We start from the raw sequence: 18463 nt of genomic DNA, 5'->3' as shown, positions 1-18463 counted from the left end.
CTCAATTGTCGATAGGCTTCTCGTTCTATCGCTATTTCTCTCTTTATCTTTCCCTCTCGCGACCATTTCTATGCTACGCTTTAGTGCTAATAATTCTTTTATTTTAAATTTAAGTTCTAAATTCTTATTATTATTATTGTTCTTATTAATCTTATTCTTATTATTATTATTATTATTATTATTATTATTACTATTATTCTCTACACTTGTGAGTTTGTCTTTCGTCAAATTTTATTTTTCCAACACACAACACAAACGGATGTCATAATACAAATCTTCCGATTTTGACAACTTGTCTTTACAATTTGTGTTTAATAATCGGGCCTATTGCCTCGGTAGTGGTGTCCTCCGGCAACGCTTCCCCAAGCGCGATTGCGAAGTCCCTCGCCATATCAGCTTGCCTCAACCGGTCTGTGTTGAGCCTTGGAGTAGGCTGATAGCGCAGTTTATTAGCCACGCAAAGTTTTTGGCGTAACTTAACCATAACCAGGAAATGGTCTGAGTCAACGTTTGCTCCTCTGTAGGTCCTTACGTCGATTACATCCGAGAAGTGCCTTCCATCGATGAGAACGTGGTATATCTGGGATAATGTCTGCTGCGGTGGTCTTCAGGTGTAGATGAAGCGAGGTGCGTGCTGGAAGAAGGTGCTGCGGATGGTCATGTGTTTGGAGGAAGCGAAGTTGACGAGCCGAAACCCGTTGCCATTCGTCAGCTGGTGGGCACTGAAACTTCCTATCGTCGGTTTAAATGCCTCCTCCTGTCCGACCTGAGCATTAAAATCCCCTATGACAATTTTGACATCATGTTGTGGGCAACGGTCGTACTCCCTCTCCAACTGCGTATAAAATTTGTCTTTATCGTCATCGGTGCTCTTAAGATGCGGATTATGCACATTTATAATGCTCAGATTGAAGAACCTGCCGCGAATCCTCAACCTGCACATCCGGTCATTGCTCGGTCACCACCGGATCACTCGTTTCCGCATCTCACCTACGACCAGGAACGCCGTACCGAGTTCATGCTTTTTACCACCGCTCTGGTAGATCATGCAATCACTGCGATAAGGGCGCTCCGTACCTCCTTGCCACCGCACCTCCTGAAGTGCTACTATTCCGAAGCCACGGGCCCTCACCTCGTCCGCAAGAATGCGGGTACTTCCAGGTGCTATGAGGGACCTGCAGTTCCATGTCCCGAGTTTCCAATCATTAGCCTTGTTCGGTTGCGTGGGTCGGTATCGTTTATTCCGGTTCGAAATATCTTGGTTTCCATTCGTTGCATTTGGGGCTTTCTAGGGGTGACTTTCAAGGCTTCTCCCCCAACCTCCTGTATCGTCGGAGGGCCTACGCATCCTTGATTAATGTCCCTTAGGATGCCAGGACAGAAGGGACAGCCAGCCGCCCCTAACATGGAGAACAGACACTGGCCCACTCCCCCCCCCATACCCTCCCATCACGCTCAATTTAGTCATATAACCTACCCTCCCAAGGAGTTGGGTTTCCCCGTGGACCCAAGCCCAGATTATTGGAGAGATATGTTCTGAACGTCGTGGACGTATTGGGTCGAAGTAGGGTATGGAGATTCTATATTAACCTTCAAGAGGCGTCGGAACATACCCCTATCAGTGTGGTATTGCTACGAACACTGGCAACAGAACCCCATCTGGTCACACAGATATCCAGGGAAACGAAATAGCAGACCGACTTGCCAACGCACACAGCAAATTTTCTCATCCTGCTTCAGTAAAGTTTTTTACTGAAACGGTTCAGTAATAGAATATTTTACTGATTTTCAGTATGAATGTCATGTTTTTACTGACTTTCAGCAAAACAATTTACTGAACGCATTTCAGTAATACACATTTTACTGAAAATCAGTAAAATAAGTGTCAAATTAGTCGTTTCACTGGATATCAGTAAAACAAATTACTGAAAATGCAGCAATTCATTTTGTCAAATCGACCTGTCAGTTAGAACATCAAAACAAAACAATGCGGTACCTACTTGCTCGTGATGTACAAAAAGTTGATTTTGTAGGCGCTCACAGGCGCCCTGGTGAAATTTCAGGTGATATTTCGGCTTACGGGATTAATTTAAAAGAATTGGAAGCCGTGTTGGTGTGTAAAATGTTTGCTACAATCCACTGTGCTTGCTGAAATTGCGTGGTGTCTGTAAGCGCTTACTGAACCATCTACATTTGCGGCGGTGAGATACAGTATAAAAACTGTATAAAACAACACAAAACATGTATTAATATGAACTGAGCGACTGGCAATATCTGCGCATCAATAAAAACTCAATTTAAAAGAAGTATTTCTTCATTTTTTAATCGCTACCAACTACTGAAAAATCAGTAATATGAGAATGGCTTTACTGGGATTTCAGTAAACGAGCTGTCATTTTGGTGAGCACCGGACATTACTGAATGATTCAGTAAACATTCTTTTTACTGAAAGGATTACTGAAACTTCAGTTAAAAAAATTTCAGTAAAATTTTACTGAAGTTCAGTAAAAAAAGTTTTCTGTGCAGGACGTAATAACCCGGCCTGCTGTCATAACACTCTTCCACACCGTGATTTCATTCGCCTTAGCAAAACCATCATCACCAATAGCTGAAATGGTTATTGAGTTAGCAGCGGTCGCTCTTACCTGAGAACCATCAAGACCACAACACCACCATGGAAAAACCATCCATCACACCTTGGTGGTGGCCTTGGCCAGAGAATCATATCACGGTTTCGAATAGGACACACCCGGCTCACCCACACGAAACGGCAATGGAAAATTGAATTGAGTTACGCAGATGATTTTCGATACATTTTGAATGCCAACATGACTTGGCATTGTGCTGGTTTGTTTGGAAAACTTGGTCTAATAATCAAAAACGTATGAATGGTTGATGTAAGCAGCTTCATAAAATACGATAAGATTTTACAATTGAATGCATTATTTGTTTAGTTCTTTCCTTGGGGTGCAAATGTGTCCCGCGGTCACCAAATAAACGGTGCGCTAAAACGAAATTTGCGCGAGCTACCGTAAAATCCAAAGGTAGCTGAGAGCGATCCAAACGTTGCTGAAAACGATCCAAACGTAGCTGCAAATGATTCAGACGTAGTTGATTGCAATCCAATCTCATGGATTGCGATCCATAGCAACCGGATAAAGAATCAGAGGAAAGTGAGAACAGGTGTAAGTTACTGATAGCCAAGCCTATTAGTGGTACAGGAAGGCTTTGAAGGCAGGAAGGCTGGTCGTCGCATCAAAAAAGTTTAAAAAATGCTAGATAATAAATTAATGCTTGATATTCGGCAGGACCACAGCGATGGTGTGTGAGGCGTACACCCGACTCAAAGCGAAGCAGCAAAAATTGGATTGAGAATCAATGCGACGAAGACAAAGTACCTGCTTGTCGGCGAATCAAACCATCTGGGAAACAGTGTATTAGTTGACGGCGACAATCTCAAGGTAGTACAGGAGGTTTGCTGTCTTGGGAGGGTCGTTACCTCGAACAAGGACATCAGCTGCGAAATCCGGAGACGCATTGTGCAGGGAAATTGTGCATACTATGGGGTTCACCAACTATTGATATCCAGAAGATTTCGAGCCCGCACGAAATGTGAGACAAATCACATTGATTGATTCGCTTGAGTCGCGAAGTGTTTGAGCGACGCATCCTCCGGACCATCTTTGGCGGTGTGTTCGAGCATGGAGCGTGGAGGAGAAGGATGAACCACGAGCTTGCTGTACTGTACGGCGAACCGAACATCCTTACGGTGGCGAAGGCTGGTAGCCCACGAAGAAGGTGTTCGATAGCGATCCCCAGTTCGGCATAAGGCGCAGGGGAGCACAGTGTGCTCGATGGCAGGATCAGGTGAAGCGATAGCTGTCGGAGATCGGGTGTCTACATGGATGGGAGGCTGCAGCCAAGGACCGAGCACCCTGAAGAATGATTGTTGACCGGGACATGTCACACCGACGTGCTCAATCGTGAGCAGGCCAAATTTGAAAAATGTGTCCATCTTAAGTGTACAATTTCCAGTTTCCCAAACTCTATCGAAGAGGTCAGGTGAAGTTGCCTACATACAACGATTACTTCAATTCATTTCATGAAGGCAAGGCGATACAAAAACAAAATGACAACTGAAAAATAACGCTTGTCAAACAAAAACTTGGAAAACAAAAAAAACTGAGAAAAATTCACAAGAATTCATGTTAATTTGTTGATTTGCACTAGTTTGCAATAAAAAATATCAGTTTTGTTTGAATTTGTCTGCCCCAGACGGTGTATAGCGTATAGAGTTCCATCTGGAACACACACCTAGAACTTCTTCTGCTTTGGCACAACAACCGTTGTCGGCCAAGGCCTGCTTGTACTACTTTTGGGCTTGGCTTTCAATGACTTATTTATTTCCATAGCAGGACAGTTAGTCCTACGTATGGGGCACGTTCCAGTCGGGGCTTGAACCCATGACGGGCATGTTGTTAAGTCGTACGAGTTAACAACTGTACCACCAACCCGCCCAACCTAGATCTACCGACCCAAAAAAGCGAACTAAAACGAGAAAAACAGTGGTAGTGATATGACATTATGACCAATATTGCCATAATCCGAAATCATTGTGCACGGTTTAAGGGCTTGGTACTTGTTTCGACGCAGCGTATCGCAACGCATTGCGTGACGCACGCTGGTATCTGTTCGCTGCGTTCTGCATCGATATGTCAACACATTTTACAAAGAAAAACATCAACAAACAGCAATAATACCTCTTATTTATAGGTTCTGATGTGATTATAATGTTAAATTACAACTGTAAAATCATTTCCAGTTCTGCTCAAAACAGTGCAAAGCATGTTTTCGCTTTTTTATTGCATATTGCATACTAACCCACACACACCTGTTTTGCAGCAATTACGAAAATCCTTTCTCTACATTTATTCTCTACATTCTCTATTTGGGGCAAGTGTGCCACCATCTTTCATAGGCGCGAGCTGTCAAAAATGTAAACATTGTTGTAGCGTTCAGTGGTATGGTCCGCTTTTACGAGCGGATTCTACTCCGGAAAAACAGACCAGCAACAACCCATATTGCGATACAGTTTGTGATGAAAAGGGGTTCATTGGTGACTCAAAGACATGTAGGAATACATACACTAGTGGTACAAACGTAATTATTTCCAACTATGTAAGAAATACGGTTATTTTAACCAGGTGGCCGTCTTGCCCCATACGAGTGGCACTCTTGCCCCATAGCCCAAAAAATAACGTCTTTTTGGACCCTTTTTAAAACGCTTCAAAAACTATGTTGTTTGCACTTTTTTCAAGCGAAATTCATTTATAAGTGAGGAAATAGATGTAAAATGGTTATGAGATTGAAATCGGCTTTTGAATAACACGTTTTAGTGAGTTATAACTTTAAATGCTTCAGGTGGCACACTTGCCCCAAATTCCGCTAAAATGTGTTGACATATCCATGCAGAACGCAGCGAACAGATACCAGCGTGCGTCACGCAATGCGTTGCGATACGCTGCGTCGAAACAAGTACCAAGCCCTAAGCGATAGCGGACAGTCTTGACATGCTGTCAGATTCAAATTAAAGGAATGCGCAGCTTACGCTACGCTTGATTCAGCGTCCAAGCTCCAAACAAACTCAACGTGTTTTATTCTGATAGCTGGAAAGAACATAACAGTAGCACGCTTCCGCGTCTTGATTATGGTACAAACAACCACCACTAATACAGCTTTTGTATGAGCCATACACTTAATTTTTGCGTCGATCTCAAGTCTACCGTTACATGACTTTCAACCGTTGTCAGAAAAAGTGAATAAATCCATCTTTCCGCATCGTAAAACGTATCCGCTCCTTTTTTTGAATTCTCTTAAAAAAAAAGTAGGGGCCACAAACAAAGTAGGCGCCACTAAAGGTATAACGAAATTGGTCGACCGAAAAAAAAAACATTAAGAAAAGTTACGAGGCTAAAATTCATCTGTAAAATTTTTCGTTACGATGGTATTTTGATGTGTCTGGCATCGGCCTGAAAGTACTGTTGAGTAATGGGAACAATAGATACTATTTTCTAAAAACATCCACAGAAACCATTATTTTATAGTATCTTAGTTTTTGCAATCACTTCGATCGTCCCCACTTCCACTGGGGAACGAAACCTAATTGGAAAACTGGCTATATTGACTGCCTATTTTGAAAACATATTTCCTATCTTTTTTCCAATAATAACCATGACCGTGCGGCCACGAAGTGAAATTCACAGCGAAATGATATATTAAACAGGTGAAAAGCTGATAGGTTACGCTTCGCGGCATTCAGCTGATGTGAAAAGAAAACAAATGGCGTTCACGAAATTGCAAAAAAATCTATCGCAGAATTTTAACATGGAGCATTTAATTAAGTTTCAATCAATAATCTTTAATTCTTCCATTTGGTGAATGTTCCGCTTGAAAAGATACACTGTTTGAATGATTATCGATTAGCAATACGGCCGAAGCCGTTCTTTCTGAATAAAAAAAAAAGATTATCGAAAGCAGATGTTGTTTCTCCTTCAACCCATTTGCTGCACCTGTCAATAATTCGTTTAGCTGTATATTTGACTCTTTGTGACCGGAGAATGATACATTAACCAAGTTGAGCAGTAAAATTATATTATGTAGAACCATACAAAATTTAATCCTAGTTTTCGTCATTGTATGATGGAGTAAGTCTCGGGTGGAGCTAAAACGAATAGGTAAATGATACATTAATTATTAGGACAACATTATGTTCGCGAACAGCAATCGGAGCTATCTTACCCCAAGTAAATTTCTCGGAACGTAACCTTCGCTACCCAAGGAGCTGCGAGCCCACCACCATTCTCGTTCAGCTTCATCTCCTTTCCGGATGATAGTCAGCGTGTCGTTGACAAAGAAGCTTAATTCATCAGGCTGCTGAGATTCGTAAGAGAATACAGCATACACCTCTCCATTGTTCAATATACCCAGCTTTTCCTGTATACCTTTGAAGAACGAACAACATGCATTATAATTACTAATGTTGATAATTTACGTGTCATGTACATGTATAATTTTATGCTTAACTGATATTAAGTAACGCTCTTGCACGCAACAAGAGATGTCAGACATCTCATATTCTCACCATATTATCATCTTGTGATTGATGTTCACTTAATACCAGACCACTTAATTCAGACATTGTTGATGATCTTCTTTACTTGTTGAGGATTTAACCTCGGAAAAACTTGCATGTAAGATCCCAAACGGTGGTGCATTTTATAGTTGTACCGACTAGTGTTGTATATCATGATTTTTTTTTTTTTGAGATTCATTCATATGAATCTCCACCCATCAGTGAATATTTTTACAGGGTTTCTCAAGCCAGCTCAACATCGTAACATTATTTTCAAACACAGCGATTGTTAACATCATATATGCAATTCGAATCCGTAAACTCTTTTCAATTTGGTAACGCTAGGTTTTGAACATGTAAAATCCCAACTGGATTCTGGAAAGTGTATAATGGGTGACAAGACAGTCAACATACATTTTCCATTCCACGGCGTTCTATATACAATGGAACTCCTCAGAACGAGTTAAATCCGTTCCTAACTCGTTATGCGGTAGGCTCTTTTTCATACAATTTGTATGAAAAGTAATATAATTGGTTCCAGGTCAAGAAAAGTGTAAGTATACAAGGTGTATATGCATCACAACCATACGGAAGACTTCCGCGTGGCAACAATAATGCATTGATCAATTATTAGTAACAAAATTCTCGCCTTGACGAGCAAGTAGATCAAAACAGGGTTTCTCAAGCCAGCTCAACATCGTAACACTATTTTTCGAACAGGTAAAACGATTGTCAACATCGTACATACAATTCGAATCCTTAAACTCTTTTCGATTTGGTAACACTAGGTTTTGAACGCGTAAAATTCCAACTCGAATATGGAAAATGTATGTTGGCTGTCGTGTCATCCATAATACATTTTCCAGATTCGAGTTGGGATTTTGCGGGTCCAAAACCTAGTGTTATATATATATATGCAATATATATATATATATATATATATATATATATATATATATATATATATATATTTTTTTTTTTTTTTTATATTTATCAATTTAAATATATTTAGATATATTTTCTTACAGGGTTTCTCAAGCCAGCTCAACATCCGTAAACTCTTTTCGATTTAGTGACACTAGGTTTTCCAATTCCAATTGTATGTACGATGTTGACAATCGTTTAACGTGTTCGAAAAATAGTGTTACAATTTTGAGCTGGCTTGAGAAACACTGTAATATATTTTATATTTGTATAAATTAAAATAAGCAGTCTTTAGACAAAAATCAACCTACTGTAAAGATATTCTGAGCAACCGTCAAATCCTTCTTCATCCTCTTCGCATTTTTCGGCAGGAGTTTCGTGATCGGATAGAGTTGCTGCAAACAAACAGGCGCCAGACTCGACCAGAAACTTTACCATGGGCAAATTATTGCAACTGGCAGCACAATGCAAAGGGGTCCACCCATCGGAATCCTGTGCATTCACGTCGCATCCAAAATTTACCAAAAATCTGCAACAGAATGAAACAATTAATAAGGTTTTACATGCAAGAACAATACAGGGGTTTACATTAGAACTGAAGACCGCGAGATACTTTGATGAATTGACGTGAGTCAATCACAAGACTGCAGAACATATTCTACTAGCATCACTACTTACTTTACTATTTCAAAATGTCCCGCGCATATTGCATTGTGCAAAGCTGTAATACCTTCATCATTTGCTGCACTTGGATTTGTTACCTGTAACAATAAGAGATTGTTGTTTAGAAAATTGAGCATTATTTATTTAATTATAAATAAAATAACAATGTTTAAGCTTATTACATTAGTTTGACTCACCTGCATCGCAGTTTTCTCGACGAGTTCCAGTTCTCCTTCCAAACTGGCATCCAACAGTAATGCCAACGGATCGAAACTTACACGCCGTGAAAGTTTATGTTTACTTCCTTCGCCTAATGTAATACCATTCCCGTTATCGGTCCCTATGTCAGCAGCATTCCCTTGAACATCTGGTTCCATTAGGATGAAATTACGCTTCCTTCTAGTTACTTCATTATCTGAATTTCCATCAGTACTGTTACAATTCCCACTTTTTAGCTTTTTCAATCGTTCTATTGGATGTTCTCGACCAGCATGAAACTCATTATTATCTGACACATATTTTGTACTATGCAAAGATTCGCTTTCGCAGTTACTATATTGTGTAGTCTCATTTACCTCGCTAGTATTAGCAGTAGCTGTCTCCTTTCGTTTATTTATTATCTGTTGCGTTGCGGATGAAATTGGAAACTTATTTAATGCTGTATTAGCATTGCAGTTGAGATTGACAGAGTTTGTAAAGTTCTTTAACTTTGGTTGTTCTAAAAATGGATGTTTCCGGATAGTTAAGGGCTTTGCCTTAATTGGGAGTTTATCATTTACCGTGGACTGTTTATTGATAGCCCCCTGCAAACTTAAATCCGGAATATCAAAAGAGGCTGACGCCGGTGCAGCGATTTCATTGTTTGTTAATCCTTCAATAAAAGCTACATTAATTTCGTTACCATATTCCTCTATTTCATTATTATTCCCCGATACCACCAAAGGATTTGTTCCTGCATTGCTGACACCGGAAATTTTGTTGGGTTTAGGAGGAAGGGCTGGTCGATTGTTATTGTTTGGGCTTGTTGAAATTGTTGCTGGATCAGCTTCACTCAATGTCATGACGTTACTTTCAATACATGTTGGAACTTTACGTGTGACTCTCGTGATTTTTACACCCGTTGTTCCACATAAATTGTAAGAACTGGCAACCGTAGATGAGCTAGGCTTCATAGCAAGCGTAGGTGCTACACTGTTGATTGGTTTTCTGGGTGATACCACCAAATTTCCTAAAGGAATGTTTTGCAAAAAAATGTGGCTAGCTTTTGGTTGGCTTAAGTTATTATGTTTTAGTTTATCTTGACTATTTCCAGTTGCGCTTGTTATTTCAATATTACTATGTTTTGACTGTCCTTTATCTAAACTTACGACCAAATCTGATTCATAATCATTAGAGTTATCGCAGTTTGATTGTGAATTGGAATTATTCTTTGTTTCAAAATCATCAGATATCATGTTTTGGTGCACTTCCTTCCCAGTAATTGTACCATTTTCTGTTCCCGTTCCAGAAACGTTTCCGAGATTTTCTGCGAAGCATGATCGATATTGCTGTTGTTGGTGCTGCTGCTGTTGGCGAACAGCGAGTTTTTTTTCATCACTTTCCGGTGCTAACAACATAGCTTCCTCACCACCAATAGTTTTCACACTAGTTTCATGTTCCCACTGGTAATTTTGTAGCTGTAATTGCTGCACATGTTGTGGTTGTATATAGTCAGAAGAATTGCTAATCGACGGCTGAGGTTTATCATTCATGCTCAACAATGAAGATGCAGGCGAAGTAAAATTGGACCCATCTCCTAAGGATGATGATTTCGCGGGAATATGATTAAACGGTTCCACTGCAACGATATTTCCTCGACTCAAAGTTCTTGAATGCGAGGAGATGATGTGTGTTGACGAGGATCTGTAAAACAATATTATTTTAAAGTTACAAATATAATACCATATTCCTCTGGGTGTCCCAGATGTATAATATTAATGCTATTAATAATTCTGACTGAAAATGACAATTTTGAACCTTTTTTGAATGAGTTTTAAAATCCGATCAAAAGGGAAATTATTTTGCATTTCATGTTCCTACTGGAAATTTAGTAGCTGTAATTGCTGCACATGTTGTGGTTGTATATAGTCAGAAGAATTGCTAATCGACTACTGAGGTTTATCATTCATGCTCAACAATGAAGATGCATGCAGGCCAAGTAAAATTGGACCCATCTCCTAAAGATGATGATTTCGCGGGAATATAATTAAACGGGAATATATTGGCTCCACTGCAACGATATTTTCTTCAGAAAATCATTCTCAGCTCAGCTATCATATATGCTAGCCAGGGATTACTGAGTTAGAATCCTAATATTTTGTGTAACAGATAGGGTGTATTATTATGAATCTTTGGAGAAAGATCAACACGATCTTAAATAATTTCCGAATACATCGGAAGCCCCAGAATCTAACGGAAGAAAATCTGGTATCATATTCGCCGTTCGAATCGATGAAGGTTTTGTCAACTTTTTTGCTCTTGTTCTAGCGTTCTTGACATTTAGTCGAAGCAACCGGTAAACGGAGTAAATGTAAACAAACTGATTGAGCACTTCTTTTAAATCAACAATTTCCATATTTTGGTTACAAATGGAATATATGTAAGCGATAAAATTGTTACTAGACTTGTGTTGAATATAATTTCAAATGTAGACAGCGGTCACAATTCGTTTTATGGTTCAATTTGCGTGTTTCCGACAGCATGAGCTGTCGGGAGAAAATCACTCGAATCTGCCTACTCGATGATACCAATTTAAGCTTTTTGAACTTTAACTTTTTTTCATCAACTCGGAACTGCCGGCGGAAAAGTTACATGTCAAATGATAACAAAATTAACAAACTTAACGTTCGAGTGAAATTTCTTGAATGCCGAACGCAATATGATAGGTTTGATAGTCTCAATTTACGGGCGCCCAATGTTTGGAACTTTTGGAACTCAAACTGTGTTGGCTTTTTATTTGTTTGCAATCAAATACATAAATTGGTTATGCATCCTCTTAAAACACGAAATATATGTTTATTTATCGCAACAGAATAATACAAGCCGGTAATAAAAAAATGCTAATAAAAATACGACTCTAAAAATATGACCTAAATGTTGTTTACATCAGAGCTATACGAAAAAGTGTGCGGATTACAGTGTTTCTCTAGCCGGCTCAACAATGTAAGCATCATTTCCAATCCATAAAATCCCTATTCAACATTGTCAAATGAATGTCGTGCGTAGCGGAATTTAGGGGAAGTGTGCCACCTTAAGCATTTAATGTTATAACTCACTAAAACGTGTTTATCAAAAGCCGATTTAAATCTCATAACCATTTTACATCTATTTCCTCACTTACTAATGAGTTTCGCTTGAAAAAAGTGCAAACAAAACTATTTTTGAAGTGTTTTAAAAAGGATCGAAAAATACGTTGTTTTTGAACAAGATTGCAAGATTGAACAAGATTGGGCAAGATTGCCACCCGAATGGGACAAGACCTGGTTAAAATAAACGTATTTCTTAGATAATTTGATTTTTTATGTTGGAATAAAAACTAGTGTATGTGGCACTAGTGTATGTATTAGTGATGCGCGTTGCGTTCCGAACCTGCCAGGTGCGATCCGTTCCAGCATGCAAGCATCCGGACCGCGATCCTTATTTTTAACCCAAGCGCTGCGATCCGACCTGAACCGACTGTTATCAACGATCTTATCGATCCTATCTGAACCGGCTGCTCTCAGCGTTCTCGGCGATCTGTGCTGGGCCGGTTGCTCTCAGTGCTTATTGCGATCCGGCCTAGAACGCATGACATTCTACTCTCTTTGTATTCATGAGCCGGTTTGCCGGTTCAATTTAAATCTGTTTCTCTCAGCGTTCTTTTCGATCCTGTCTGGAACCCACGATCATCTGCTCTCTTTCATACGAGGGGCCGATTTGGTACGTACAAAGAAAGCAGGTAAAATCTGAACCTGTTCCTCTCAGCGTTCTTTTCGTTCCGGTAAGGAACGGCGTTCTCTTCTCTTTTGCTTCTTTCTAGTATGAACACACACACATTCTGTCTATGTGAGCGATAACAGCGCAAGCCATACTCTGCCAGTCAAAGAGATAACGGTACAACACCTGAGCCTTGAAGCCAGAGAAGGATAGAGATTTGTGATTGGTGGGAAGTTAATCGCCAAATTTTAAAGAGACAATCCTGCACTAGCGGTAAGCGCAATGAATGAAATGTTTCTCTTCTGCCATATGGATGTTATCAGTATAGGTGCGTTATTTGGTCTGGATTGTGGTAGTCAATGAATTGCTATATGTTGGGTGCTGAGCTGCTTCGTTGCGCATGCATCTCCAATGAACTCGTTTGAATTTTTACCTGAGATCTTCTTTGTGCAACTAAATATTTAGGGTGCATGACTCGTTTAGCCTTCTGCAATAATTTATTTAACGCCGTTTATCGCCCCGTGAAACAGCGCTATTCTTATAGACAATTAAAGTGCACTACAGGACACTTTCACACCGGTAGTCGACCGTACAGTATAATGTCAAACCTACAGAAACATCTTAACAGTCTATGTATTTCATATAAACCAAAGTTATTCGATGCTATCTGCTTCTATTAAGAAATATTAATTCAATCAGTGTAGTGTAATTTATCCATACGAAATTTAAAAACCCGATTAAACTTGTAAGCTTTTTGATTTTGCATCAAAATTTCATTTGTGTTGCAACCGATTTCTGATTTACTTCTTTAGTTAGAAGTATAAAAAGGGAATAATGATTAATTTTAGTAAAAACAAAAACAACAAAATGCTTTAACCTTTTAATGAAAAAGGAACTGTATAGCGGGCTACTTAAGTTAAGCGTTTATATTTTAGTAGAAAAATAGTTTTACACATTCAGTAAACTATTATTTAGCTTTGTTTTCATTGAAACTGTGTGATTACTGCACCAAAATTATAATACACAATATTCAAAGAATACTTTCAAGTTAACCATATATAAAGTGAGCAACTGAAAAAAGCGTAACCATGGCAGGTCATCCTGCGTTCCCTTGAACCTTCGTTTCGCGTTCCGTTCATTTTCTCCAGATTGGCAGGTTCGTTCCGTTCCTCAATTTTCGGAACTATTCTCATCACTAGTATGTATTCCTACTTGTCACTAGTATGTCTACTAGTCACCAATGAACCCTTTTTGACCACCAACTGTACCACAATATGGTTTGTTACTGGTCTGTTTTTCCCGGGTGGAATGCGCTCATATGCAATAGCGCACCATACCACAGCACGCTACAACAAAAGCAGTTTTCGAGCAGCTATCAAAGTGGGTATAACATACAGGTGGCTTTCTCTCAAGGTGTATGAATTACGAAGGCTAAATGTTATCGCTTCTGTTTGTGAATGAAGATTTTAAGAGTGTTTTGTGTATTCGTCAAGCCTTCAGAAAGCTTGTTTGAGCAAAAGTTTTCACCCGTCCTGTCAAAAAGCGATACTAAAATTTAGTTATAAAAAACATGCTATGAGACCATGAGACCATCACACCCCTATGAAATATGGTGGCACATTTGCACCAGAGGTGGCTCGAAATTAGTATCTTTTTTTTAAATTGGATTTTTCAGTGACAAAATGAAAATTTTATTCAACTAACCCCACAAAAAATTCACGTTTTCTCAGCTTTACGGTGGTATAACTATTTTCTCGGTTGATTGTTCCCATGATTTTTAGGGCTTATTTGGTTTTATTAAAAAACTAAAATTTTCTGCTAAATTTTGAAACGCAACATAAAACAGTTCAAAACAATGGGCAATTACGCGAATGGGCGAGATACGCGAATTTTTAGTTTTGACAGTTAATATGTCAAATCAATACAATTTTTTCCATCAATTGTCAAATGAAAAATAACTTGAAATTTTTCCAAAAGTTTTAAATCACTAAAAATACAAAAATAACCAAAGTTATTTCACGAATTGCATTAAATAAGTAAAAAATGCATCAAATAACTAAACTCAATCAAAGAAACATTACTAATCAAGTATATTTTGTCTGTAAAACGTGATATTCGACATACACGAAAATCCGAGTTACGCGAATGTCTCTGGAATGGGTTATTCGCGTAACTCGGGGAAAGACTGTTTATGAAATTCGGCAAAGTATACCTAGTCATTGGAATACAACCAACTGTATACACAATTGATCATTTAACTTAAGTTTTTTTTGTATAAAATGCTTGGTGGCACACTTGCCCCAAATTCCGCTGTACCAAGCAACCAATGACAGATCATTCAAGTTTTCATTTTTATTGCTTAATTGTATTTTACGGGATTGAATTATTCATTTCCGATGTTGAGCTGGCTAGAGAAACCTTGTATTTCGGACCACTTCTGTTAACGCCAAGGACCGCAAGTTGTCCACGGACCACAGGTTGGATACTACTAGTTTACATGATCGCTTTATATCAATATGGGGTTTTTCTAGCAAACTCAACATAATAAGCAAACAAATCAATCCTGTTAAATACATTTTAACAATAACAATGGAAACTCAAATGATCGTCATTGATTGCTTTGGTACGTTCGACTAACATTTGACAATGTTGAGTTGGGATTTTACAAATTGGAAATGAAGCATACACTGTTGAGCTGGCTAGAGCAACCCTGTAAAGCATGCTGTAGAAAACAAATCTGTACATAACATTAAACGGTTGATTTGTTGATTTAATGGTCAAACAAACCAAACAAAATAAAAGATCATTATTTTATTTTTATATTCAATTACACTTCCCTGGGGGCCATGGCTATCATATATGATAGCCATAAAAATATGTAAACAAAAAGTACTTGGCTCCCAGGGAAACATCAACAAAAATGGTCCGATGCTCAAAGTGTTAAGAAAAATTACACTAAAATAAGATATGTTTTGGCTAAAACGTTGGAATTAGACCTACGCAGGAATTCGAGAAACACAGTTTCTTCTCGATCATTAGCACTTTGACTGCCGAGCACACCCACTGTGGCGTGATGCAGTTTTTCGCTTCACACAGGTTATTGTATCATGAATTTTTAATTATTTAACGGCATTTTGTATCGCTATAGTAAAAGTAGAATGTTAGATCTGAAACCTGCCCAAATTACTCAGAATAGAATATAACATGAGAACATACAGAACACAACAGAAAATATTAAAACGTAGCACCATCAAAACGAACCGGCGACACGCGCAGTTTTTAGAACAATAGCTACGGCGTCTGGCGAAGAAATGAGAGCGAGTAAAGTGTTAATTGTGTATCTCGTGAACAACCTATAGTTGGAGTTTTGCCATTTAAATAAGAATGTAACTGATTAATTTCTATATCATATTATTCAAAAGAAGCAAAGAAGTTTTTCACAAAACAATTTCTTCGCGGCAATTACAATTTCTGCTTGTGCTCGTAGATGGATGACGATGAGTGCACAATAACTATGAAATTTTTCAATCAAACTATCGAACATTTAACAATAAATGATGGCAGCTAGAATAAGTCAGTCTTAATAAGACTGGATTTCGACTACTCCGGGCGACTATTGGATATAATCACATCTAAGCAGATATTAATTATTTTAAATTAAGACAACTAGAAAGATAGCAAATGTGCTCTAATAAAATTACCTCGAATGCAACGGTTGGTTAACACTGGATGGGGTTATTTTTCCGTGATTATTTTGTCCTGATCCTGGACTAACATTTCCTGCATTCAAATTGTAGTTTTGTACGTTGAGTATTCGTTTTTTATTAATCCGGCTTTGCAATTCCACAATACGTTTGTCCACCGAATGTAGTTCTATCTGGCGCTGTTGTAATGTTTCTCTCTGCATATTTAAGCGGGCATTCTGTTGCATGGATAATTGATTACGATACTGTAAAAAATACCACAAAAGATTATTCAATACATTAATCCATCCATGGTGTAATTGTTTATCTTTTAATTTCATCTTACAGCAAGTTCCAAGCGCAATTTTTCCAACTCTTTCGCCGCTGGTGTAGCATTATTGTTGTGGGGATTTGAATTAAGACTGTATGAAATGCCGTTTGTACCATTACCGACACCTCGTCGATCACGTCGTAGCTCTTCAAGCTGGCGTGTTAACGCTTCAACTTTAGCTACTGCAAGAGTAAGCTCCTTTTCCTTCTCACTGAATAGCGCTCGTATCGAGTCAAGGTCATTACCCAGCGTAACGTTATAGGTTTTTTGTAAATCTACTTGTCCCCTCAAAGCCCTGAGGCGTCGCAATTTTGATTCCTGGGCTTCAACACGCTCGCGCAATCGACGAAGACGCTCAGCTTCAGCAACCGAAACAGCATTACGTGTTTCCTGTGATTTAAGGAAACGTAAACGTTGTTCCTTTGCCGCAAGCATCTGGTGCTGAGTATCAATCTGATGTTGTTGACGCATTGCCATTGAACGTAGTTCTGCAGCAGTCGGTCGATCAGCTCGGTCATGCAGCTGAATCTAGGACGAAGAAAAATCTACCATTACTACTAAAACAAAGTGTAGATTAAGCATACCATGAATATACGCATACATTATCTTCACTATAACTCGGTTGCTTCATTCCATGATATACATTTAACAAAATTCAGAATAAGATTAGTGTTGAATTACATGTAATAAAACCAATTGAAACTCGTTCGTGCTCGATTGTAATAAAACACACGAAATGCTCACTTCACAAGACAATTTTATGCTAGTAAAGAAGAATGAAGCTCTCTAGTAATGTACAACTTCACTGTTTTACAAAAGACTATTATAAATGGTCACGTATTTCCACGCGTAACAGCACAATAGTTTTTCACAACATGTTGGTGGAATCCAGATATGCTTCAACCTGTTATAAACTACCAAATATTTCAATATCTAAGAAATGCTCTAGACGTGTACATTCACAAACACCACCATTTTCACTACTGGAATGCCCGAAACATCGATAATATTGATTTCGAACATAAACTCTACAAGTATTTAAATTATTAGATTTTCACACAAATAAGTTAACTGTATTTTCTCTAATTACTTTTCCATAGGATTTTCTCATTACAGATGACGACAACACGCCATTTTGTGTATATCGTAAGTTGATATTCGATCTGCTATGTACAGGTAGTTCCGAATATATGCGATTTTCTAAATTTGACAGTTCCGTGAGGAAATGTACTACAGTCCGATCCCGAGTTACGCAGTTGGTGCATTCCCGAGGAATCCGCTTAACTAGAATATCAGCGTAACCGTATCAATAAACGATGCGCAATCTAAGATTGCGCACATATTTATCTAGCAAACGGATCGTTTTGATATATTTATCTGTCAAAAAAAAATATATATCTCGGACATATAATCTTGAAAATTTATGCGCAATCTTAGCGCAATCTGAAATTGTATGGAAATCACGTTTATAGCTTAGGGTTGGCTATGCGAAATGACATATGTTTTGATAAAACGAATAGCCATTATCCGATATACGCTATCGTACGGGACCGAGCACAATAGCGTATCTCGAGTTTTCGCGTAGTCTGTTCCCGAGTTACGCGGTTTCTGTGTTCCCGGCGAATCCGCGTAACCGCGCGGCTACATGAGGTGAAATATACAGCGAAATGAACTATTTGACAGGTGAAATATCTGACAGGTCCAGCTAAAGGGTTGGGGGAGACACAACATCCGCTTTCGAAATTCTATTGAAAATAATATCTTCTTAAGCAGAAC

At 38.7% G+C, this 18463-nt stretch overlaps 1 protein-coding gene across 4 annotated transcripts; it reads right to left on the bottom strand.

Moving 5' to 3' along the window:
- Positions 1-6067: 6067 nt before the first annotated feature.
- Positions 6068-17876, bottom strand: LOC120901296 (apoptosis-stimulating of p53 protein 1-like). 4 transcript variants are annotated; one of them, XM_040309093.1, is made up of 9 exons: positions 17778-17861; positions 17289-17601; positions 16703-17215; positions 16375-16622; positions 8917-10621; positions 8735-8817; positions 8368-8585; positions 6799-7001; positions 6068-6721 (listed from the first exon to the last, which is right to left on the bottom strand). In XM_040309093.1, exons 2-9 carry the CDS (start codon positions 17316-17318, stop codon positions 6680-6682), a joined length of 3042 nt encoding a protein of 1013 aa, XP_040165027.1. In that variant the 5' UTR covers positions 17319-17601; positions 17778-17861; the 3' UTR covers positions 6068-6679. The 4 variants fall into 4 exon arrangements, with proteins under 4 accessions (XP_040165027.1, XP_040165026.1, XP_040165028.1 ...); XM_040309092.1 differs by having other exon boundaries at positions 17289-17715; positions 17778-17855; XM_040309094.1 differs by having other exon boundaries at positions 17289-17450; positions 17778-17840.
- Between the last annotated feature and the right edge of the window lie 587 nt (positions 17877-18463).

Source organism: Anopheles arabiensis, chromosome 3 (assembly GCF_016920715.1).
Source record: "Anopheles arabiensis isolate DONGOLA chromosome 3, AaraD3, whole genome shotgun sequence".
NCBI lineage: Eukaryota > Metazoa > Arthropoda > Insecta > Diptera > Culicidae > Anopheles > Anopheles arabiensis.
This window is presented reverse-complemented; position numbering and strand designations above follow the sequence as displayed.

Coding starts and splice junctions, on each gene's coding strand:
- LOC120901296 (XM_040309093.1), bottom strand. CDS start 17,318: ATGAAGCAACCGAGTTATAGTGAAGATAAT. Junction 10,622..16,374: donor AACCAACCGTTGCATTCGAG/GTAATTTTATTA, acceptor ATTGTTTTACAG/ATCCTCGTCAACACACATCA. Junction 8,818..8,916: donor TCGAGAAAACTGCGATGCAG/GTGAGTCAAACT, acceptor TTATTGTTACAG/GTAACAAATCCAAGTGCAGC.